This window comes from Lipotes vexillifer, unplaced genomic scaffold (assembly GCF_000442215.2).
Source record: "Lipotes vexillifer unplaced genomic scaffold, Lipotes_vexillifer_v1.1 scaffold1719, whole genome shotgun sequence".
Lineage (NCBI taxonomy): Eukaryota > Metazoa > Chordata > Mammalia > Artiodactyla > Lipotidae > Lipotes > Lipotes vexillifer.
The window spans coordinates 12,547-39,091 of record NW_006770506.1 but is presented as its reverse complement, the minus strand read 5'-3'; the positions used below and the strand labels follow the sequence as shown (position 1 = coordinate 39,091).

At 34.6% G+C, this 26,545-nt stretch overlaps 1 protein-coding gene across 1 annotated transcript in view; it reads left to right on the top strand.

Annotated features, from left to right (window-relative positions):
- LOC103081889 (microtubule-associated protein 9) overlaps positions 1-24,289 on the top strand; it is a 30,025-nt gene extending 5,736 nt beyond the window's left edge. Inside the window, exons 4-13 of the mRNA XM_007446134.1 lie at positions 2,797-3,026; positions 9,366-9,459; positions 11,166-11,401; positions 13,177-13,247; positions 14,267-14,435; positions 15,221-15,310; positions 16,998-17,159; positions 17,281-17,426; positions 17,605-17,737; positions 24,167-24,289. Of these exons, the coding sequence (XP_007446196.1) occupies positions 2,797-3,026; positions 9,366-9,459; positions 11,166-11,401; positions 13,177-13,247; positions 14,267-14,435; positions 15,221-15,310; positions 16,998-17,159; positions 17,281-17,426; positions 17,605-17,737; positions 24,167-24,289 (1,454 nt within the window). The remainder of the gene's footprint in view (positions 1-2,796; positions 3,027-9,365; positions 9,460-11,165; positions 11,402-13,176; positions 13,248-14,266; positions 14,436-15,220; positions 15,311-16,997; positions 17,160-17,280; positions 17,427-17,604; positions 17,738-24,166) is intronic.
- The last annotated feature ends 2,256 nt before the right edge of the window (positions 24,290-26,545 follow it).

The window sequence follows — 26,545 nt, the reverse complement described above, 5'->3', positions numbered from 1 at the left end:
CCCCTGCATTGGCAGGCGGACTGTCAACCACTGTGCCACCAGGGAAGCCCCTAATACGTCACTTTTGGGGTTAAGATTTCAACATAAGAATTGGGTGGAGACACAAACATTCAGACCATAGCAAAGACTTTACAATTTGGTGGGAAGGTTTATAAAAGGTATAGTAAGAACACAGGAAAGTGGGCATCTAAATTTACCTGAGGGCATCAGGGAAGGCTTCCTAGAGGAGCTGGTGTCAATAGCTATAACTGACAAATAATAATACCTGTAGTCAGGACTCTCAGATGCAAATGACCCAATTCAAACATCAGTGGAAAGAGTTTATCCCTGTGTTGAGCATGGATGTCAGAAGGTGTGATTAAGTGTAGAGAATCGGTATTTCTATATCATCAGGATTCTCTCTTGCTACTTTTGTCCTCCCTCCCTGACCCTCTCATTCTCTCCTCCTGCACTGTCACTGCCGCATTAATTCCATCCCTTTGTCCATTTTTCTGTCATTTGGTTTCTTTGTCTCAGACAGCCCTTCACTTGGCAGCAGAGAATGCCACTAGTGGTCTCTAAATCACATCCTTCCAGCTCCATGGCCTTAAAGGCATACCCACCAACTCCAAGTAGAAAAATCCTGACCTCCTGACTGCCTGCTGTGGTCAGGGGAAATGAAGTTTCTGTGATAAGCTGCACAGGAAAGAGAGGGCTACATCACATGCCCATCATTCTCACTGAGGTATGGAGGAGATATTTATTTACCCACAGAATCACATGGATAGAAAGGAGGAGAGGATACCTAGAAAGAAAACAGGAGTGGTGGACAAACCAGAACAGGAAACGTCTATACAATCATTGATATTCATTGAGCACTTCCCATGTGTCAGGCACTGTGTTGTGTGCTTTGTATGTATTATCTTACTCAAGTCCCATGAGAACTTTAGCAAATCTTAGCTAATTCTACCTATAGGAAAACTGGGGTGTGTGACGGTTATCTGATTCGTGTACGTTTACAATGCTAATAAGTGTCAGAACAAGATTCAAATATAAAATATCTGAAATAGGCAACCCCATACAGAAAGTGGGTAGAATGGTGGTTATGAGGGGCTGGAGGGAGAGAGAAATGGGAGTTGCTAGTCAACAGATGTAAGGTTTCAGTTATGCAAGATGAATAAGTTCTAGAGCTCTGCCTTATGGCATTGTGCCTTTAGTTAATAATACTGTAATGTGCACTTGAAAATTTGTTAAGAGGGTGGATCTCCTATTAAGTGTTACTACCACAATAAAAAAAATGACTCAAAACCAGGCATTATACAATATTCTGCTTAAACTGAGGTTCCAAAGACAGGCAAGCATTTGTCAGGAGGAGAAACAGGAAGTGGACATCCTAGGCAGAGGGAGAGCTTGGGTGGCAAGCTCTGGTGGCAGTAGGGATGTGGCACAGCTGCAGAAGGACAGTGAGCCCAGCATTTCAGGACAGATTACTAAGTGGGTGTGTCAGTGATGAGGCAGCACAGGTAGCCAGGGACAAAACCATGAAACATTTTATATTGTTCAGAGGCAATGAGCTTTTTATTCTGTAAGACTGGCTGATGGGGAGCCATTGAAAAATTTTGTGGAGAGGAGTGATGTCATCTGATTTGTGTTTTATAAATATCACTGAGGCAGTAATCTGGGCAAGAGTGGATGAGGAACTGAGAGTGGGGATGTAGAAAGTGGGATAAATGAGAGATAAATTTAGCAAGTAGAATGGATAGGGTATTGTGATTCTTTGGATTTTGAGGGAGGAATCTAAGATGACTCTTGGATTTTGGACTGGACATTTGACTAGAGTTTAGGACATACCTAAAATTGGTAGTGAAACATTTATAGTGGTTCCAATTACCTATGGTTGTAGAATCTTCTAGCAGGATTTATAACTCGACTTATAGGTAAAAAGGATAAAGGTATTAATTAGTTCAGTTTTGAAGTTTCATCAGAAGAATACATTGGTAGAACAATGGAGAGATGGATATGTATAACAGGTAAAATTTAGGGAAAAGTTCATGGAAAATGTTTCTTATCATGTTTTGAGGGCTGGAAGTATACCAACATTAGATTGTTGTTTTAAACTTAGAAGTAATGAAATAGTAACTGAGAAATTTTAATAACTGCTGGAGAGGTTTTATGGACTCAGAGAACAGCAGCTCACAAGTTATCCAGTTGTCTGTTCCTCTTCCAGGGACATTTGGCTCTTCTACTCCCTGTACTGATATCATCTTTATACTTGTAACAGCACTTACCTTTGTCTTATAATTTTATTTGTTTAGTATCGTCTCCTTTCCCAACCTCTAAAATCCTTGGACAGGGCCATTGCTAGTGTCTTGATTCTGAGGTCCATTAATGTGAGTGATGTGTATGGGGCCTGGCAGCAGATACTCAATAAAGGTTTTGATGGATGAACTGCCTCATTTTATAAAGGCTGAAACTGAGGCAGTTTGGTTTTGTTTGTTAAAAAAAAATTCTTTTAATACTATGAGAGTTGATGAGTTTACTCACAAAAGTGAAGTATACTAGTTACTTCCAGGATGGCAGCCATTAAAAAAAATTATTTGATTATGAACTATCGCCTACTTGTACTTTCTGGAGTTCTGTGTAGAGAAGGGTGTGGGCTTCTTCTAGACTCTCCAGGATAGAAAGCCAAGGTGCTTGGGCACCGGAGGGAAGTGTGGTGGCACCTGCAGTGTAGGAGAAGCCATGGTCATTTAAAAAATGTATTTTTTAGTGTATTAAATTGTATTTAATGTATTAAAACATTGTATTTTTCTGCAGAAAATAACAGCAGCCTTGAAGCAGAGAACCACTTTAAGCCTTCACCTTGGCCAAGGAGCATGTTGAAAAAGCACAGCCACAGGGAGGAGAAAGACAGGCTAGGAGAAGACAAAGACACTGCCCTCCATGAAGAATTAGAGGCATATTCTGTACCTTCATTCCTCCCAAGGCTGAATGGCAGACAACCAGAAGCTGAGAAAAATGCATTCTCTGAAAACCTTGACCCTGAGGTTAGCACTACTGCTAAACTGTGTTTCTAATTCAGGTTTTTGCATCTGATTATGAGAGAAAGAATATTTGTGTGTGAGCGTGCATGTGTGTGTGTGTTTTACATGATTTCTTCAGCAATTGATAAGGAAATAATTTTAAGTTTTTAAAAATATATTTTATTGGATCTAAAACTCAATTGTAAGATATAGCAAAAATACAACATTATTTTATGTACTGCTAAGAAAGAAAAAAACTGCTAAACTGTAATATACGATGCATCCAATTTCAGAGAAAGTAAAATGTGAAAAAAACTGTTGCCTTTTTGAATCTATGCAACACTTTAATTGCAAGAGTTTTTATTTACATATCTTTGAATTGTATAATTTATGGCCAGTGTCATTTTAATCATTTGGTTTTAATCACTCAACAAATGTATACTGAATGTTCACGGCACAGTCCTATATTTTTTGGGATATTCCAGAAGGGATGTAGATATGATCCTTCAGGACTTCATCAGGAGTTTACTGTGTATTGTTATTAGGGAAGAACACTTGGCCACCTGTCTTTACATTTCACTGTGGTTAGAGAAGTTCCACCTCACATTTCAGAAGGGATAAGTATGAGAAGAACATTCCTCCTCCACAATCTGCTTGAGCAGATCAGAGAAAAGGAACTAAACAGTACTGGCTAAGCTTCTTTCTTCTTCTCCTGACTCCTCTGTGTTATTGATGTGAGAAAAGATCTGCTCCCTGGGAGGTGGTACAAAGGCAGACAGAGGAAGTCCTTTGTATCACAACTAAACAGAAGAATCTCTCCAATTCAGGTGAGAAGTATGAGCACAGTAGGCTCTGATTCCACTCTTATCCTGTAGGTTAGCCTTACCAGAAAAGCTGGCAATTTGATATAAATCTTCCTGACTTCAATGTGCTATGTCCTAATTTGTTCTGAAAATCAGGTGAAGAGAGGGTGTTATCAAAACCAAACAATTATTTTAGGTTTAATAAAATCATCTGGCCAAGTGGATATTATGTTAGTTCACTGTAGCTGCTGTAACAAATTGCCACAAACTAGATGACTTAAAACAACAGAAGTTCTCTCAGTTCTGGAGGTCAGAAATCCAATATCAGGGTGTGAACAGGGCTATGTTCCCTCTGAAGGCTCTAGGGAAGAATCCTTCTTTGCTTCTTCCAGCTTCTGGTGGTTGTCAGAAATCTTTGGTGGTCCTTGGCTTGTAGCTGCATCACTCCAGTCCTTGCCTCCATCAACCCATTGTCTTCTTCCCTGGGTCTCTGTGTCTTCCCTCACTTTTCTCTAAAACAAGACACCAGTCATTTGATTTAGGGTCTGCCCTACTCCAGTAGGTTCTCATCTTAACTAATTCCATCTGCAAACACCTTATTTTCAAATAAGATCACGTTTGGAGATTTGGGATAGACATGAATTTTGAGGGAACACTATTCAAACTGGTAGTGATACCTAACTTTAATTGCTCTTTGTGATGTATTCTATATCCCTTGATTAAAGAAAAAAGTATTCCTAAACTTTTTAAAGTAACATTATATTATGACAGAAAATTTAATTGAAAAAAAAATCTACCCATAATCCCATCACCTAATGACAACTATATTAATTATTCTTACTCCACTTTTGGGCTGTTTTTATATACTTGTTTTTATAATATTTGTCATCTTAACATTCACAATGTTTTGTATCATGCTTTTTGGTTTAGTCTTTTAACATTAGGACATGACGTGTTTCCATGTTGCTGGGTGATCTTGAGACTATGTTCACCTTAATGACTATAACATAGCCCCTATTGTAGAGCTATTATCTTTGTTGGGTATATTAGATACTTCTGTTTTTAATAGTCTAAATATTCCTTATTCCTCATTATAAAATTTTCCTGACCATGCTCTGAATCTTCTTTAAGCCCACATTTTCAGGGATTTCCCATTTATTTTTTGTCCAACCCTTCTCTCTCCTATGTCTATAATCTTTGGCTCTGGAAGAGTCTGTTTTCATCCACATTCAACTGTGCTGAAGCCTCTTTAACTTTGTATAAGCTTTCACATGACACTGCATTTCTCTCCCTATTGCCTTACCTTCCTGCAAATGTCACAGCTGGGTATTGAAAGGGTGACATTTTCTTTCTCGCTACAACCTCACTTCCCACCTTTCATTTATGTGTGCGTGTGTGTATGTGTGTGTGTGTGTGTGTGTGTGTGTATGATGATATATATCTATGTTTATATGTTAAATTAACTCATTATTCCTGGGATAAAATCTAGTCCATCATAGTAGACCATTTTTGTGTGGGATTTGATTTTTTACTATTTTGTTAAGACTTCTACATCAATATTTATGGAGGTTGTCTATAATTTTTTCCTTATGTTGTTATCAGGTGTGAGTATCATATGAACTGGGGAGTGTCTCTTCCTCCTTTATTTTCTAAAAGTTTGTTTGGTATGAAACCAGAAGTTTAGTATCATTTTCCCCTTAATTGAGAGAATTCACCAGCGAAATTATCTGGGCCTAGAATTTTCTTTGTGGAGAGGTCTTTGACACTAAGTTTGATTTTTTTTGGGGGGGGGGGCAAATATTTGGTATCCAGATTTTCTCATCAGTTTGGTAATTTATGTCTATTTAGAAATTTATCCACTTTATCTGAGATGTTGAATTTATAAAGTTGTTTGTGATATTCCCTTATCCTTTTGATGACAGTAAAATTATCATGACATTCCATCTTTCATTTCTAATATGTAGTTTGTGTTTTCTGTCTTTCTTGTTAAATTTTGATAGGCATTGCTCAGTTCTGTTAAAACTTTCCTAAGAACCAGTGTTGGCTTTGTTAGCTTTCTCTGTTGTTTGTTTCCAATTTCATTGATTTTCACTCTTTATTATTTCTTTCTTTTATTTTCTTTGGGTTTAATTTGCTTACCTTTAAGTTAGAAAAGGTGTCCATTCATTTTAAGCTTTTCATCCTTTCTATCAAAACCTTTGAAAACTGTAAATTTTCCTCTAATGCACTGATTAGCAGCGCTCAATTTTTTTGATGCCATTTATTTTCGTTATCATTCCTTTAAATACATTTTCTAATTTTTCTTGTGATCTCTTTTTTGGCCAAATGGTTATTTTATGGTGAATGATTTTATTTCCACATGTTAGATCTTCTCTAGATATACTCTTGCATAAATCTATAATTTAATTTTATTATGATCAAAGAATATATCTTATATGAATTCACATTTTTTTAAATTGTTGAGTTTTTTTTTATGGCCCAGACTAAATGTGTCTTGTGAAAGGTTTCATTTGTATTAACAACGAATGTGTGTTCTGCAGGTGTTAGATATAATGTTCTGTAATTTCAGTTTGGTCAAGATGGTTGGTAGTGTCATTCAGATCTTCTCCTTTCTTACTGAATTTTTGTCATTTACTAAATAGAGTGTGTTAAAATCTCCAATTATGTTTGTGAATTTCTCTGTACTTCCTTTTTGTTCTGTCAGCATTCCATGACTCTGTAATTAGACACATACACATTCATCATTATTAGTTCTTGACCCTATTTAGCTTTATGAAATTTTTGTATCTCTGGTAATGCTTCATATCTTGCAGTTTGTTTTGCCTGACATTTCAACATTTCAGTGTTTGCATGGTATAACTTTTTCCATAATTTTCCTTTCAAACAATTTTTTTCTTTTTCTTTAAATGACTCTTGTAATAGCAGTTTGGTATTACTTTTTTATCAAGTCTGACAATCTGTTTTTTAATTGCAATGTACTTATGAATCCATTATTCCATTTATGAGTGTTTAGTCCATATACTTTTTTTTAATAAATTTATTTTATTTTTGGCTGCGTTGGGTCTTCATTGCTTGCACGGGCTTTCTCTAGTTATGGCAAGCGGGGGACTACCCTTTGTTGTGGTGTGCGGGCTTCTCATCATGGTGGCTTCTCTTGTTGTGGAGCACGGGCTCTACATGCACAGGCTTCAGTAGTTGTGGCTCTCGGACTCAGCAGTTGTGGCTCACGGGCTTAGTTGCTCCATGGCATGTGGGATCTTCCCAGACAGGGGCATGAACTTGTGTCCCCTGCATCGGCAGGCAGACTCTCAACCACTGCACCACCATGGAAGCCCTGTCTTAGACTTTTAAAGAACTAAAAGAAGAAAAGAATAAACATTTATAGTTTTCTTAGATATATATACCATTTCTAGAGATCTTCATTTCTTCCTATAGATCCAGATTACCTTCTAGTGTTATTTCCCTTCAATCTTAAGAACTTATTTTTGCATTTCTTGGTTTGCCAGTGATCGATTCTCTCAGTCTTTTCTTATCTAAAACATATTCACTTTATCTTCATTTTTGAAGGATGGCTTAGTTGAATATACACTTCTTGGCTGACAGTTTCCTTCTCCTATCCCCAGCTCTTTATAGGTTTCCATTGTTCCTGGCCTCTATTATTTCTGTTATGAAATCAGCAAAAATTTATTTTGCTATCCTCATTATACAATGTTTTGTTTTTTTCTGGCAGCTTTCAGAATTATTTTCAAGGTTTAGTCTTTTTTCTTTGAATTACAAAAATTTGACTATGAGGTACTTAGGTGTGGTTTTCTTTATATTTATCCTGCTTGGGTTTTGTTGAGATTTCAGGATTTGTAAACTGATATTTTCCATGCAGATGGGAAGTTAAAAATTTTTTTCTGTTTTATTTTCCTTCCTCTTGTTTGTAATTACATGCACATTGAAATTTTTGATATGTCTCACTGATCTCTGAATTTCTTTCATGTTTCTTTAATCTTTTTTCCCTTTGTTTTTTTAGATTGAATAAGTTGTATTGTTCTGTCTTCAAGGTCACTGCCTTTTTCTACCATTCCTGATCTGCTGTTAAGTCTATCAGTGATTTTTTTTTTTTAATTTCAGTAGTGTTCAACTCTAGAATTTCCATTGGTATTTTTTGTATTTTCTGTATCTAATAATAAGATACCCTTTCTATTCAGCCACTATGTATATATCTCCTCCTAAGTGCTTGAACATATTTATAATTCCTACTTTAAAGTTCTTATTTGCTAATTGCAACATCTGGGTCATCTCTGGCTTGGTTACTATAGACTGCTTTTGTTGTTTTTGTTTTCATGAGTATGTGTCACCATTTCTTTTTTACTTATTAACTTTTTGATTGACTACTGAACATCATGAATGATATGTTGTAGAGATTCTGGATTCTGTTATGTTCCTCTGAACATGTGCTCTAGCACAAAGATATTATGGCTAGACAAATTCCCAGCTCTGTCTCCCTTGCCGTGGACATTGACTGAAGTCTCTGCTTAGAGTTTTCACTTTCTAGCTACTGTGATTTTACAGGACCCTCTGAGGTCTTTCCCATGCCATGCATAGATGATCCAAGTGTTTGAGGTGGATTTATATGCAGATATTGGGGTTCGTGCCTTCTGCAGCTCTTCTCCAAATTTATTGCCTGATCTTCTAGTCCTAAACTCTATCTTCTGACCCCTCAAGCCAGTTTAGTAATGCTGCAGCCTTCTACTAAGCTGCACAGTTGGGGAAATTTCCTCAGGAAAAAGGCTACTAACTTGTAAATCTCCTTGGGTAAATCTTCCCTTCTCAGGGTAGACTCCAGTGTTTGAGCCCTTCTGCCATCTGCCCAGATGGTTTCTCTCTATTGCTTTTGACATATAATTTTCTTTGTAAATATTATGGGAAGGAAAATTAAAATTTATTATCTATGCAACAAAATCAAACTTCTTACATTATAATATCATCACCTTTAGACTAGAGTATTATTCTATAAAGAGATGTTTAATTTATACACACAAATATAATTACTTCATTTTATATATAATAATTATTTTAATTCATATATAGGAATTTTGAGGAAAACTAAAGTGTATGAAATCTATGAAGTTTTTTACCTAAAATATTTGGAAGTAACTGTCTATTTGGTTTTATAAATTGATTTCTTTTGGTCAACAAGTAATATTTGTTTGAAACTAAGGGTTTTTACCTACTATTTCCTTTATACTTTCTAGGAAAATATATACTTAGAGAAAAACATGTCAAATATTTACCTTAAATATTTCTGAGATTTGATTTTAGAGCAGTAGGAGTTTTGAAAACATAGAGGTTTGAGTTAAAGAACTGGAATAGCTCTTAGTGACCTCTTTTAATGATCAAGGTATAAAGGCTTGAAAGTAAAGCATATTATAACCTCCTTTGACCTACTTTTGGTGTTTCGCAGAAAACTAATAATGCAGATTTCAGAGTTATGAAGTAGTTTTAATAATCCTATTGCCCTCCACAAATCTTGAGAACTAAACTTACTAGTAAATACATTTTCTTTAAATAGGATGCATGGTTAACAAGTCTATCATCATCATCCCTTAAAGAAAGTCTCGGAAATTCCTCTTCACCAGTATCTGGGGAAAAATCCTCCATTACAGGTGATTATATCAAATTATTCTACCTTATTTTATTTATGAACTCTGCATTGCTTAGAATGCTATTTGTAAAAGAAGTAATACTTTACACAGTTATAGGAACAATATATGTTTGTGTTTGCCTGAGTTTTAATCCCCAAAATACAATTTATTAACCATATGATTGTAGATGCAGAACTTCATCTCTCAATGCCTCAATCCCCCAAGTTATAATAAGACCAATCTCATAAGGCTATTGTGACAATTAAGTGATACTATGCATTTTAGCCACTAACTCAATTCCTGGCACAAGTAGAGTATTCACTAAATGTGAGCAATTATTATGTAGGTGTTGCTGCAATAGTCAGCATAATGGTTAGGTGAACTTTTAGAGTGAGACTAAGCTGGATTTGAATCTAGGTACAACTACCTGAGAAAGTAACCAACCTTTCTGGCCCTGTATGTTGCTCTTTAAAATGGGCTTAATAAGAGCAGGGTGGTTGTGAGAATTAAATTAGTTTTAATACATGTAAAGCATGTAGAACTGAACCATCGTTAGCACATAGTAAGTGTGAGGTATGAGTAGTTAACATTGTTTCTTTCCTTAGTCTTATGACATATAACATAATGAGAGCTAAAGGCATAGCTGTTTTTAAGACTGGGATGTATAACTTACATTTATTAAGTGCTTACTATGTAGTATAATTTTTGTCATATTACGGATGAGAAAAACTGAAGTGCAAAGATATTGGGAAACATACCCAAGGTCAGTGATGGAGCCATAATTTGAATCTTTTGCTCCAAAGTCCTTGTTCTTTTCACTGAGTACTTTGATTAGCAGCTCTAAAGAATCCATTAATGATACTTTGAATCATGAGTAGTCTCCAAATATGAATGTATAACTGGAATTATAAAGTGATATTATATCTAGCTTACCTAGATATAAAATGAGTTCCCCAGAAATGACTGGAATGAAAGCCTCGTAATTAAGACTTTGACAGTAAAGATACAGGTTGGCCAGTAGGTGGATCCTAGTAGAACTGAAAGTTGGTGATCAACGCAGAAAGCACTGATTTTCTGTTGAACATTCTAAAGTGTGGTAGAATCAGAATAATAGAAGTAATTCTGTAAAAGCAAAACTGAATCCTTCATGCCAGAGCTTAAGCCTGTCCCTTGAGCACTGAGAGGGTAAGTACTAGGCCTTCCTTTCCTGCCCTTTTGGTATCAGAGGCAACACTGCATCTTAGTGGGAGTAAAACTCTAAAGGATGGCTTTATTCTCTGTGTGGTGGTCTCTTCTAGAACTGCATTGATTCTTGGTTCTCTCTACACCTGTACAATATTATAAGTGCATTGCTAGTAACTGTAGTATCTGAGAAATCTGTGACTCTTGCTCCAGCTAAGAAACACAGGCTTTTGAATAGAATAGATATTGCCATTTCACTTACTTGGTTTACACACCAACAAGGGCTTGTGGCATGTCTATGGTTTAGGGTTGTTATTCCATTTTCTAAGGTGTGTCAAATGCTTTAGTAGATTTAGTAGCCATTTTTTCTTTTGTAGCTCACTTGGGAAAAAAGTTTATTCAAGTTGAATATGATAGTTTTCTCCATTTATTATTTTGCAAGAAAGAGATTATACAGTTTTCATTTAGCAGAAAGCAAATGAATCTGTTATCCACCTTATTAATTCAGAAGGGAGATTTTGTTCTGTTACTCTGTCACAAAATAGATCAGAATGAAGAATGCACTGAAAACCATAATTCCTTGAAATCAATTGAAAATGAAGAGAACTCAGTTTTGATAGACTTTGTTACTACACTTGAGAAACCTAAGGAAAGTCAAGTGACTGCTGATGACCTTGAAGAAGAAAAGGAGAAAGCTGAACTGATTATGAATGATAACTTAACAGTTGATGATCCACCACGATTTCAACTTCACAGTATCTTATGCACTGAGTCTGCAAAGGTATTTATATAAAATTGTACCTTCTGTACTACAGCTTAAAATTCAAAATAGAACTTTTAAATATTTTATCTTCCATGTTAGGTACATCTGAATTATTTGTGGAAATGATGGTATTATACTGTCAAGTGATTCTTATTCAATGGAATTTTAACTTCAGGGAAGGTTTGCAGTGAAAATAATAAAACCCAACATTTCATTAAAAGTTAACAGAACTATTATATTATATGATCATAATATACTTTTAAATGTTTCAGAAATACATACCCAGAAGTGGGTGTGTTTCTGTAGGTCTTCATGTTATAAAAATGCAGCTGTCTGGAATAATTTCTAAGGTTTTGAGCTAGTGAAGGATATTCCTTTGGATATCATTTAAAAATATTTTATAAATTTTAATAAAAATGTTTATCAGCATCCATACTTATTTAAATGGATGGACAGGATCATTATCAGGAATATTATTATTATTACCTTGAGAACCAGATTTGTGATATGTAGGATTACTTGTTCCTATACTACATTGCACCAGAGTACTATACTGTTAAAATTTATGGGGAGCATTTTTAGTCTTTATTTCTCCTAAATTTTCTTTTTTTTTGCGGTATGTGGGCCTCTCACTGTTGTGGCCTCTCCCATTGCGGAGCACAGGCTCCGGATGCACAGGCTCAGCAGCCATGGTTCATGGGCCCAGCTGCTCCATGGCACGTTGGATCTTCCTGGACCGGGGCATGAACCCGTGTCCCCTGCATCGGAAGGCGGGCTCTCAACCACTGTGCCACCAGGGAAGCCCTATTTCTCCTAAATTTTCTTTATGCAGTTTCTCCTGCAGTTAATTGGTGGCTATGTATACTTATTACTAGGAAAGATAACAGTTAGCTGAAAACTTGTGGTTGAACGAGACTTTTATAAACAGAGTATTGTTTTTATTAAATTTTATGGAGAAGGTTCATTAAGCCACATTCCAGGTATATTGTCCTTAACCAGTTTCCTTAGGAAAAAGCTCTAATGCCAAGTTAGGGATGTGTTTACATCTGCTCTCACTTTAGTGTTAGCACCCATCTGTCCGTGTAAAGTAGAAAAGTTATTCCTTAAAAGGAAGAAGGGTATTCTGGAATTTATAGACAGGTCTTAGAAATGTTTAACAGAGGTAATTCTAAATTAGAACAGGTGATTTATATATAACAAGTAAGATTACAACATATTTCTTTTGAATGAATCCTTGGCTTTATTCTTACTCTCTACTGAGTGATCTGAAGTCTGATTAATCATTCCCCTCTAAGGTCTCTTTGTTGGATTCTCCCCATGGAATAAAAAGCAGACACCTCACCACTGGAGATCTCATACGATTCTTCCCGGACCTTATACTCCTCAGCTCTCCCTGCCATTCACTGTGCCTCAGCATTTTCACCTTTTTTGGTTTCTCAAAATTATCAAGCTCTCCATAGAACATCATGTGGCCCTTTGTTATTCATCATTTGTCTGAGCTCTGATGTCGAGCCTTCAGGGAGGCCTTCCCTGACCAAATTCATTATTGTGGCTCGTCAACTCCACTCTGTCACTGTCACTGGACCCTAGTTTATCTCCTTCATGAGTGACGTTAGTTTACGTGTTTATTGCCAGTCATCCTCCCTAAAATGTAATATCCTTATTTGTTCCTGGTGCCAGCTATACTTGACACATAGTAGATGCTTAAAAAACATCGATTTACTGGAAGATTGGCCTCTAAGTCTGTGATAGATACAATGAGTAATCCATCTTTGGCTTTTTCTATTTAATAGAAAATAATTCAAGATAGAAATATGAAGAATAAAAAGTCAACAAATAATAGAGCATCCAATGCATCTGGCAGGTAATAAAGTTATCATTTTCCCTCAGTTATGGGTTTACATTCCAAGAAAACTAGTTTTAGTTTAACTTCTGTACAGTAAATTTCATTTGGTGTTACTTAATTTTCTTCGTATGAGAAGAATGAAGTAGTTTCTTCATGGTTAAATCCCTCTAGTTGAATATATTCATTTATAAAAAGGAATTGATTAAGCATCCTCTATGTTCTACATTGCTCCTGGGATATAGTTTCTTTCTCCTATTTTTCCTGAGACAGTAGATATACAGTGGTAATAAAGCTGAAGTCCAGCATTCACCTTCTCTATTAAATGTCTTTGTCCAACACATGAAAAATTGTACTTTAAACTTAGAGGTTCTATGGACTAAGTTGGTTTATTAAAATGATAAGAATTCATAAATGCTATTCAAAACCTTCTGAATCTTTTAAATTATCATTAGTCAAATAGAACAGGGGTCAGCAAACATTTTCTGTAAATTTGCGAGTTAGTACATATGTCAGGTCTTGTAGGCCATATGGTCTCTGTTGTAACTACCCAGTTCTGCTATTGTAGCAGGGAAGACATTGTTGGCATTATGCAAATAAATGGAAAAGCCAGGGTGCAATAAACTTTATATACCAGAATAGATGGCGGGCCAGATTTTCCCACCAACCCTGAAATAGAGGTTACTAGTCTAACTTTATATTTAAGATAGTTTATGTAGCAAAATAACATAAGAAACTATTAAAACCTACTTATTAATATTGTCTTTTCCCATGTAACTTGAGTACATGTTTGTTAAAAATGTTTTAATTACAAAACCGTAAAAGAAAAATTGCATTGAAGCTATATAACTTAAAGTAATAAAATTTAAATTATGTTGAGTAGGGGTCTTTGTATACTAAGAACACATCATTTTCAAAGTAATTATAATTTATTAAATTATAATGTAGTTTTCAAATATAGTATTTGCAAAATCTAATGAATCTGTCTTCTACCAAGTGCAATTGTAATAGTTTATCTTGATTGATTTGGATCTTTTCAGATTAGTGACCTCTGAGTTCTTAAGGAAACCTGGTTCTCTAAGGAGAACTCAGTTGACAGTTCCCACTTCTCACTATTTAGGGACTTTGAGAGTCTTGGACCAAAAGCCCTCACAGAAACAGAGCACAGAACCTGACAGAGCAGATAACATAAGGGCAGCTGTTTATCAGGTAAAAAGGAAAATATTTTTTTTTTAAATTAGAAGAATTAATCACTTACATAAGGTTTGTTTATCAGGAAGTAAAATGACCCTGTCAGAGATGATGATTTAATGTTTAATTTATTTCCTTTATAATACCTGAGCAATCCAAAGCTTTTTTTATATATATACTAAATTATCTCCTTCCAGGCTTTGTTTAACTGATCATAGTTGTTTTTAAAGAAAGAGAATATGCCATGGCAATTGATAAAAATACAGCAAAAGCAAAATGTAGTTGAGGTACACCTATGTTCTATACTTTTTCTCCTTTAAGTTTATATAGTTATGAACAAAAAGGGTTTTAATCTTTTTTTCTTTCCTGAGACTTTCTGTATTTGAGTTAAACTTGCATAGAAGAAAGCTGTCCTAATTTTTTCACAATTCCAAAAAAGAAGTCTGTTTTTTTTTTGTCTTATTTGTTGTACAGAATGTAGTACACTTTGGAAAATTGTACAGAATATCGTACATTTTGGAAAATTGTCCATGTGAATTTCAGAGAAAAATGTTAATATATGTAGTCATTACATTACACATTATATTACACATATATAAATCATATATACACATGATTTTCTTAATTCTTGCTCATCTTTACATATTAGAATATTATCAGAAAAAGAATGATACTAGTACATATAAAATCTATAAGTTTTATGTTTTGCTTTTTTAAAGTTTTAATCATATATTTCAGAAATAAGAATTCTAATTCATTTGCAAAACTTTGAGTATCATATAGCCTTTTTCTTGTTCCCACAGGAGTGGTTAGAAAAGAAAAATGTTTATTTACATGAAATGCACAGAATTAAAAGAATCGAAAGTGAACACTTAAGGATTCAAAATGAACAGGTATTCTGAATATAGAAGTAAAAAATATTCTGGATTTTTAAGTCAGTAAAATAGTCTGAATGTTTAATATTTTTAAATCAACTGTTTTTTAAATGGTGAAATAAATTGTATATAAAAGAATTGATTTCTGATTTTATTTCTCTGGTACTTTATACATTTTTAGTTTGATATAAATATAACTGTTTTACATGAAAACATGGATACACAGAGATTTTTATTATTTATATGTGAGCAATAGCTTTGACACTACTGATTATGAACTTATTTTTTCTTGTGACCATGTACCTATTTCATTATTAAAAATTGACTTTGATATTACAACTTAGCCAGGAATATAAAGGGTCATCAGACATTAACCTTCAGTTTTCCCCTTTTCTACTTTGAGTTTTGTATGTATCTTCAAGACCAGCCTCTACCTGAGTATTTGCCCCTATCCTTCCCACTGACTGGAGCTGGGCTCTCATTTCAGTCTCTCCTGTACTTCACCTTCTGCCTCTAACTCCTTCCTACAACATGTTCCAGTTCTTTCCCATCTTCTAAAGTAAAATCCCTGAAAAAAAACAAAAGAAAAAAAAACAACCCTTCATTGTGCTTTTTTTTTTTTTGCGGTATGCGGGCCTCTCACTGTTGTGGTCTCTCCCGTTGCGGAGCACAGGCTCCGGACGCGCAGGCTCAGCGGCCATGGCTCACGGGCCCAGCCGCTCCACGGCATGTGGGATCTTCCCGAACCGTGGCATGAACCCTCGTCCCCTGCATCGGCAGGCGGACTCTCAACCACTGCGCCACCAGGGAAGCCCCCATTGTGCTTTTAATACTACCATGGATAGAAACATATTTCCCCAGCACACAGCACTGTGTGGAGCAGCCCTGCAGGGGACGTGCCTGGACACTGGCACTGCCTTTGCAGCATTACCTGCCACAGTCAGCGCCAGACACCTCATTTGCTCTTCACAACTCAGTGAGGGAGCTCATACTTTTACTTCTAAATTATGTTATCTCTGTAATAAAGCTTTATATCATTTAATGCTAAGCAATATTATAAGGCAAACAGAATATTATGGGATTAGATTGAAGTAAGTAAAGTAATAACATACTTGCTATATGTTCACCTACATATTTTCTAATCTGGCACATGTTTTCAACACTTGGGATATGTTTATGCAGTAAGAATTTTATGCTCTGATGTCAGTCAAAACTCAGGGTTAAAGCACAGATCTGTAGTTTACTGTGTGACTTGACCAATTTACCTTACTCTGACAGGCCAGAAAGGTAAAGTTAAAGTTAAAATATCAGGAAAGTTATATACTTTACCTTTCTGGCCTGTAACTTTCCTGATATTTTTCTTTTAGTGCAATATTGCATTATGAGCACTTTGCAGTACCACATTAGCCTTTTACAGTTTATTTTCATAGCATTTGTTCAGTATACTTCCAAAAAAAATTCCTTCCCATACATGGTAGTAGATCAATATCTGATAAATGTTTAAGAAAGGACATTTTAAAATGCAGTGAATAATTCAGATAACATTCTTTATCAATTAACTTCTCTAAATCTATTTTAAATAGATTGCTTTGAAACCTAATTTGATGAATATGAAGGGAATTTTAAAAAATGAATGTATGTATATCTATCTAAATTTGTCTATTTATACATATACATATTACTGTCTATTATTTTTCCAAAATAGAAAAGAGCTGCTAAGAGAGAAGAAGCCTTAGCTTCATTTGAGGCCTGGAAAGCCATGAAAGAAAAGGAAGCAAAGAAGGTAGCTGCAAGAAAAAGGCTTGAGGAAAAAACCAAGAAGAAAACTGAAGAAGAAAATGCTGTGAGAAAAAGAGAAGCACTGCAAGTATGCAATGGTTTTGAATATCTTAATTATTTTTAAAATATTTGAAAATTAATGATTAACTGTGGTTTTACTATTTTATTATATTCACATTAAATAAGAAAGTAACTCTGAACTTTTTCAGTCTTTTGAAAAATGGAAAGAGAAAAAGATGGAATATCTTAAAGAGAAAAGTAAAAAAGAGAAAGACTATGAAAGAGCAAAGAAACAGAAAGAGGAGGAAACTGTTGCTGAGAAAAGGAAAGATAACATAACTGCTATTGAAAAATGGTAATCCAAAATAATAAATGTTTTGATAGATCTTAAATTAGTAACACTTTAGGCTTTTCTAAAATTCATTTACTTGAATGTTACTAATGCACTCAGTCTCATTATTGCAAAGACACATTAGGGAATCTTTATTATATATTCTCCTTTAACTTGCCAGTGTTTTGACTATCCTACATAGGAATGAAAAAAAGGAAGCTGTTTTCAAGGAAAAGGAAAAAGAGAAAATAAATGAGAAAAGAAAAGAAGAACTGAAAAGAGCTGAGAGAAAAGATAAAGATAAACAAGCTCTTGATGAATATGAAAAATGGCTGGTAGGTGTTATTCATTAATGCACTGTGTCTTTTAAATGTACTTGTTCTGACTTTTCTGTCCCTAATTCCAGTTCTATTTGTCCCATGCCTACTGACCATTTCTACCTGGAAGCTACCTTGTTGAATTCATTCTGTCCTACATATATCATAATTTATTTGATCTACTCATTTCTATTAATGATTCTACTATTCCTTAAAACACTCAGGCTTAAAACTTTAGTCATAATAATGTTCCTTACCTACATCCCCACATTTAGTCACTTACCAGTCATGCCCATTCGTCCTTTGCAATGATTCTCCTACCTAAAATTATAAAAAAGTGTACTGACAAGTGTATTACTGAAGGTATACCAGGTTAATTTAGGTGGAACTTGGTCCTGACACACAGTAAAATTGTATTTAATGAGAAAGTTATTCCATTTTTTATTTTCTTTTGATCTTTTTGATGACCTCAAGGAGAAGGTCTTATATAAGTGTTTTTTTAATGAAAGCAATCAAGTATGAACGTTGGGAGAAATGATATCTAGCAGGACTTTATATTCTTTGTTTCAATGTACTTATGTTTATAGTTACTTTTCAGTGATGGCAAGCAAAATACTGTTTTCTGTTTTAAAATATCAATATAAATATATATTTTATTCATTTATTTTTGAATAAGTAAATAAGTAATACATTTCATATGCATAACTACTTTATGTGAATAGTTAACACATTCACATGTTCAGCAATCAAAAAGTGCAAAATTTCTCCACAGGGCTTAGGGTACAGTAGGGTTTCTTATCAAACTTTTTTGAATTCATGTCTATCAGCAAGTTAAAAAAATATCATCCAGAGTATTTTTTAATTTGCATTTCTCTGGTTAGGATTGAGCTTGAGTATCCTTTCATTTGTGTGAAGATAATTTATATTATTTTTCCTGTAAAGTGTCAATTCATAAACTGAACATTTTTTTGTTGGTCTTTTTCTTACTGATTTCTAGAAGCTTTTTTATGTACTAGGGAAATTAGCCTACCATTTCTGATATGAGTTACAAATTTTTTCCCATTGTATTATTGATCTCTCAACTTTGCTTATATCATTATTTTAGTAAATTTATTTATTTATTATTTATTTTTGGCTGTATTGGGTCTTTGCCTGTGCACACAGGCTTTCTCTGGTTGCGGCAAGCAGGGGCTACTCTTCATTGTGATGTGTGGGCTTCTTATAGCAGTGGCTTCTCTTGTTGTGAAGCATGGGCTCTAGGGTGCATGGGCTTTAGTAGTTGTGGCACACGGGCTCAGTAGTTCTGGCTCACGGGTTCTAGAGAACAGGCTCAGTAGTTGTGGCACATGGGCTTAGTTGCTCTGCAGCATGTGGGATCTTCCTGGACCAGGGCTCAAACCCGTGTCCTCTGCATTGGCAGGTGGATTCTTAACCACTGTGCCACCAGGGAAGTCTTATATCATTTTATTTCATGAAGAATTTTATTTTATTTTCAGGTGTCAAATCTATCAGTCTTTTTTTATGGCTTCTGGTTTTCAGGTGTAGTTGAAAGGACTTTCTCCAAAACTTAGGGTCAAAGCTCCCATTTTTCTTCTAATAACTTTATGATTTTATATTTAACATTTTAACATTTGCTCCACTTAGAATTTATCCTAGTGTATGATGGGAAATATGATTCCATCTTTATTTTTTCCAAATGCATCTTTCATAAAACAGTACATCTTTTACCCACTGATTTGAGGTACTGCCTTTATTATATGATACATTAGATCATTCCCATATTTTCAGGTCTGTTTATTTCTTAACTTTCTGTTCCATTGGTCAATCTCACTGTACATATTCCAGTACAACACTGTTTCATCATCAGGACTTTATATATTTTCATATATGTTTGGGTTAATCTCCCTTCATAACTCTTCATTCAAAGTATTTCTGAATATTCTTGGGGTTTTTTTTTCCACATAAATTTTAGAATCAGTAGTAGCTAGAGACACACACAGGACCCAAAGCAGGCTATTTAAAGATAGGATAAAAAGATGTAACACTTAGGAATAAACTTAGGAAATGTGCAATACCAATATAGAGAAAACTTCTGAAGGACACAAATGAATACCTGAGAAATTAGAACAAAACTGTCCTTGTATAGAAACAATCTTATAGTGATGCTATAAAGATGTCAGTTTTCCCTGAAGTAATTTACAAATTTAACGCAATCCTAATAAAAATACCAACAGAATATATTGTTGTTTGTGTTGACTTTAGTACTGCTATAATGCTAAATACATGCAGAGAAACAGTAATAAGGCGATCAAAATTGGTTCAGTCGTTTGAATGAGGATAGTAGTGTTCTATGATGATTTCCTTAGATTAAACTCTTAAATAATGCTTTGTTCTAAGAAAAATTAAAAATCTTCTTATATTAAGGAGACATATGCTAATTCTGTTAGTATCTTTTAGAGTAGTAACTGAATGTAAATGTTTCAGTTTTCAGTTTTATTTTCACATTGTCTTGAAAATGAGATAGAATTTCCTTAGTGACTAAGTCATAGTTAGGTACACAATGTTTTATTACAGTGGTTAGTCACTTTCTCATTCTAATCAATCCTCTGGAAAATAAAAGCTCATCAAAGACCTAAGACAAAATAACTTGTTTTGGTATACAATATATCCCTACAATACAGCTCTACCTAAAAAAAATACATGTACAACATGTTACAGCTCTATTCCCCATCTTACCAATTTCTTATTGAAATTTGTTTGCAGAGAGAATGGAAAAATTCCCCTATACAGAAGAGCTAATTAATTCAATTTTCATGTAAAGTAACATCTCAAAATTTTGATGTACAACCTAGTTTGGGGAGTGAGCAATTGATGGGTCACTGTTTTAAGTGAAAATTGTAGCCAAAGATCAGGTAAGATGCTTCTTCAAGCTGGTTCCCAGATTAATTGATAGTTACCTTTAGTAAGAAAATAAGCAAAAGATTCAGACCCCAACAAACAACAGACAGAAGGACGTTTTAAGAAACCTCTTTTAATTATTAGTCAAGATAATATTGATTCATGTAAATTGATATTAAGGTTGATAATTAATTGCCTATTTTCTGCCCTGACTTTTTAGCACCTGCCAGCAAACTCAAGGTTGCTTCCAGTTCCTCTCTCCCCCTATGTTAAATGGAATGGACAGTGAGTTTTTTTCAGTCAGTTTCTGAGGACACAGCATGGTCACTGCTTTTCTCTCACCTAGCTAGAGGGCCTCCCTCTCTCGAAAGTAATAAGATGATTGACCGTGGTCCAATTACAGCTTTTATTTTCTCAGTTAGGATTCTGAAAGGAGGTTCTCTGTTTATTAGAAATAACAAGGATGATAACATTCTCATGACGAAGAGCAAAATGTTAAGACAAAAAGAAAATTTCACACCTCTCTTCAATCCTTTTGTTGTATGTGAATAATTGCATGTTAATGGAACCTTACATTACCATATTCTTCTTGTGACATTATCAATTCCATTTACGTACTGATGAAAGAAGCATAGACACCTAATAATTTACCAAAATACCACTCCTCCCAAGCCATTCAGCCTGCAGAGGCAGGGTTGTCCAAGTGTTCCGTGACACCACTGCTCTTTGGAATACAAGGAAACCACTAAACTTTATAGTTTTAGCAGAAACTTGAAGAAATGGAGAGACAGTCCAAGCTGCAGGATGAAAGGCCAAATGCTATTAACATTTCAAGTATTCCTAGATCATTGTTTAGATTTGATATTAATCCTCAGATACTCAATCATTTCTTGGAAGGGAGTATAGCAGGGAAACGAAATTCTAAAATTCACCTGGTATAATAAAAATGTGAGATGATGGAAGATAATATTTTCAAAATAATATGAAGCAGGACTGTACCAATCAAGCAATGAAATATGAATTTACCATTTCACTCTCCTGTGAATCTGCATTCTTCTACCCTCCTGGATTATTCCCATCAAGTCTCAGGATAAGTAATCTTAATAAAAATAAACTCTCTTAATTCTTCATTTCCCTCCAGCCATGATCCTCATCTTTTTTAGTAGCTAAACTTCTGGAAATTTTGTTTACACTTCCTTAGTTCTTCATATCCTTTTCATCCTCAGTAAACCCCCATCTTATCCCTTTTCTGAAACTAAACTAAGCTAAACTTTGAGAGTTATGATTTTGCCTGAGCATCTAGACTATGGTATGTATTCTTTTCTGCCCTGTTTCCTAGACCTCTGGGCATTCTGCACAGTCGATTTCCCCTTCCACTTGAGCTGTCTCCTCCTCTGCTGCCATGTTCCCTGGTTTAACTCTCAGCATTCTGCCTTTCTTCTCCAAATCACCTGTTGACAGCTCTTTTTTTTTTTTTTTTCAAATCTGTGTTCTAAATGTTATGGCCTGCCAGGCCCCGTCTGATCTTACACGTATACCTTGTCGTTCTCATCTGGACCCTGCTCCCATCTCCCGCCAGGCTTTATTCACACTGGCTCTCTGGCTTCCTCTCCCATCCCAAGTTTTCCCCACTTGTCAGAGTCCTCACACACACTCTTCTGTCTGCGTGGGGTGCCCTCCCCTCAGTGCACATCACCAGTGGCTCCTCTTACCCATCACGTCTCAAAGTGACTTTCCCTGAATCTACTTTTCTTTGAAAGTAAGTACTTCCTTTCATTTTTTATCAATCACAACAGCTTATTTATATGTTTCATAGAATTTCACACAATTTGGAATTATCTGTTGTTTATGTACTTGTTTATTAACCATCTATTTTGAAAGTTCCCTAAGGGACAGGAACAGTAACCTGTGTGTTTGTATTTTATAATCACTTCATGCATGGCTGCCTGTATACTGCTTGACCCAGAGTAAGATCTCAATGCTTAACATTGAATGAATGAGCACAAATTATAGTATAGTACAAGTAGAATAATAGCCTCAGAACCTGTTACCTGTAAGGATGTATTATATAATAAAGGAACACAAATTAATGGATGTGAGGCAATAACAATTGGAATTATTTGTGACATTTGGACATAAAATCACTTCAAACAATTACTTTACTGCAATACAAACTTCAGAAGATTTAAACATTAAATATAAAATGCCAAACAATAGAATACAGCATATTAATAATACAAAATAAAAAATCAGTATATTTGCTGGCTGGAGGGTAATTTCCTACAACTTTGGAGAATAAATCATTATTGTCCAGCAAAGTCGAACATATTCATACCCTACAAATTGGCAGTTTCACTCCTAGGCATATACTTGGAGAGAAAATCTTGGCTTATAAGCACAAGGAATCAAACAGGGTTATTTACAGCAGCATTGTCTTTGTGTGGAAAAAACATTAGAACATCATGTCTTCAACACCAAAATATATTAGTAAACTGTGATATGTTGATATACTGGAATTCTGTGCATCAATGAACTAGAGCTACAGCTCCATGTAGATGGATCTTAGAAATATGGTCATAAATAAAAGACAGATGCAAAAAAATATATAGCATGGTACCTTTTAGCATAAACTCAAAAAACCTGCAAAACTCAAAAAACCTGCAAAACAAAATTATTTGTTGTTTGGGGATGAATACGTGTGTGTGATAAAGGTATTAAGGGATGCACTGCAACTATAAGCACTAAATTCAGTAATGGTTATCTCTGGATGGTGGAGAGAAAGCAGGTGTGGTGAGGGAGTGGGTACAAGAGCTGCACAAGTATTGGTCTTGTTTTATTTCAAAAGGCAGGTAGTGGTTACACAAATTTTGACTATATTACTCTTTAAACAGTTTAGTTGTCTATGGTTGAACTATTAATTTTTTGGTAAAAAATTAAGGACTAAAAATAATGTAGATAAAATGCTGCAAGGATAATATTTATTATATGAAAATGTAAATTGCTAAAAATTTCAAGCACCAATAACCATACAGTTAGAAGAACCAAATAACAGAGCAAAAACTTCACAAAAGCACTAAAGAAATGAAAGTGTACTCAAGCTCAATAACAAGCAAAGAAACATGAACCTCAATATTCAAATATTTTTAAGCACTGTGAAGTATCCTCTGCTGCCATCACGTATTCAACCTTCGCACCTAGTAAATTTATTTCTGAGACTCTGTTCTCAGAAAGTCATCACTAACTTCTAATAATTATTCTCTTTGAATTATGGGATTACAGGTCTTTTTTTCCTATTTTACATAATTCTTTTTAAATATTATCACTTTTAATATTTAAAAAATTAAGTGGTGCATTAACGCCTATTGATAGTATGCTCATAAATTAGCAATATTCCCTAGCTGTTATTACTTTATAACCAATTAAGCTAGCAAATGACATTTAAATACCTTATAATGATTATTTTGTTCTTCAGCAAGAAACTTGATTTGAAAATAATGGTCATATTTGTATATAAATTTATATATAAATAGTTTTCTATTTTCTCTTTAGGAACAAAAAGAAAGGAAGGAAAGAATTGAACGGAAACAAAAGAAACATCATTCCTTTCTTGAAAATGAGGCACTTCCTCCATGGAGCCCTCCAAGCAGAACTGTGTTCTCAAAAGTGTTTTGATAATTCTTATTCTTGCATTATTTAGTTATCAATTCACCAATTTTAGCCAAACTAAATTTAAAACTATTAATTCAATTATTTATAGTTAGAAGAGTCTATTTTAATTAAATGCCGGTCACTTCTGCTGACAATGAAAAAGATGCTTTACAGTTTAATCAGTGAAAGCATTGAAAGCATTTCTGAACTGTAGATAAACTGCTTCAAATGAAGAGCTAATAATCAGATTGCTTTTACCATTGAAATACATAACCCTTTATCATGTCCTGATCATTTGTATAGTCTGATGATCCATGATCACTTTCCCTAACCTGTGCATGTTATTAGTATGTTTACTCTCCAATATAAAAAGAAAACCATCTAGGTACCATAATCATAGAAATAATTGATTTTGCGAATGATTGCACCTCTAGATTCGGGTTTTAAAATGAATGGTCACTGGGGAGTATGCAAGTATTATTTCTTCTAAAACTAATCTTTAGCTCAAAGTAGTTGCATTTGCACTGTGCAAGTTAGACTTTTGGTCAACTGAGGCAGTAGTTCAGTAGAATCATGCAATCACTGAGGCATTTTATTTAAGAATGTTGCCATATGTTTTAATATGAGTATACTTTATCTGTTTTTGTTTAAGTGACAGTCATAGGCGCTTTATAATGAGCAGACCTCTGAAATGTGTCTTCCTAAATTCTATCTCACTTTACTATTTCATTGATATCAAAAGATGTCCATTTCATGGTAATTATATACAATACTTATGGAAATTCCACAAGAGTCCAAGGTCATTATCACTATTTTTATTTTCCAAACTAAAGCCATAAAGATGATAACGGCAATTTTTGCCCTCTTAGCTAATCCAGAGTCATCTACCTTATATTTAGAAGACAGCTGTATGGGAAGGTAATTTGTAGAAAATGTCCAAAGAATCTGTTTATTTGATCTCTGCATATCTTCATTAATCGGACTCATACTTGAACTGGTCAACTAGTTTATCACAGACCAAATATATATACTCTCAGAGTTGAAATGCTACTGCAGCCAATGATGCAATGCAATGATAGATGAGAAAAAAGTTACTATTTATGAAGTACCTGTTGTATCCTCTCTACTAGATCTTTACAAATATTATTTTTTATCTTTACAACAACTATTCAGAGTACGTGTTATTAGCTTCATTTTGCAGATAAAAATACTGAGACTCAGAGAAATCAAAGAACTTGCCACACATTTAGCATGTGACTGAGCTGGGATTAGAGCTAATGAAGTCTCTCTACCTCTAGAATTCAGATGCTCATCTTCATGCGCTCATGTGACCTCAGAGAACTGTAAATTCTGTCAAGACCTCTGTATTATATCAACCTTAAAAACACATTTTACTTCTCAGATCCTAAAATCATGTATTGTTATCCAGAGATTATCTTTCCTTTAAGAAATAGCTGTTGGTTATTAGAAACAGTTAACCTCATTAGATCTTCAAAATGAAAAAAATAATTCATAGTATTTATGGAGTTAGTCAAATGCCCGTGTCTAGTATTAGAATGTCAGAGCACCCAGCGGGTTATGGAACTTAGGCTTTCAGACAGTTACTCGGGAGGTTTCACACTCTGAGGATTAGCCTTCTTGCTGCAGTGGATGTGCAAGGTAAGAAAGGTGTCATGGATCACTTTGTAAGATCACATCAGTGCTACAGATAAATTTAAAAATTTCATAAATAAAACTGGAAGCCTTTTTATACTACTGGAACTAGGAGAATCTGTCATGAAATTGAACTAATTACCAGCAGTATCAGTATGGGATTTAGGGCCTCCCTTAGTTCATTTGTGTGTCCCCCCACAGTACCAAACAGTAAAGATTAAGTATTTATTGTATTGAATTCTATTCAGGGCTTAAAAGATATTTGCAAATTCCAGGGAAGTAAAAGGAAAAATAGAAAAATGTACAGCTACTTTTATGAATGTGAGATCTTAAGTGTGTGTCATAGATTTCACATTAAATATTGGCTTAAGCATTCTGAACATTTTCTTCTAATTTATCATGCATAGTGGATTAACTATTATCACCTCTGAGTGGTGAGAATTGAAGTTAGTTAATTAACATAAAGAATATGGCACATAAGAAAAGGCTTAATAAATGTTCATTGTTTTCACTTACTTCCTACCTTGAGCCGTTTGTTTCCCCACCTCATGTTTGTGAGAAGGTTAACATGGATGAGGCTGATAATGATGAGTTAACATTTCATTTGGTTGGCATATAAGAAGAAAT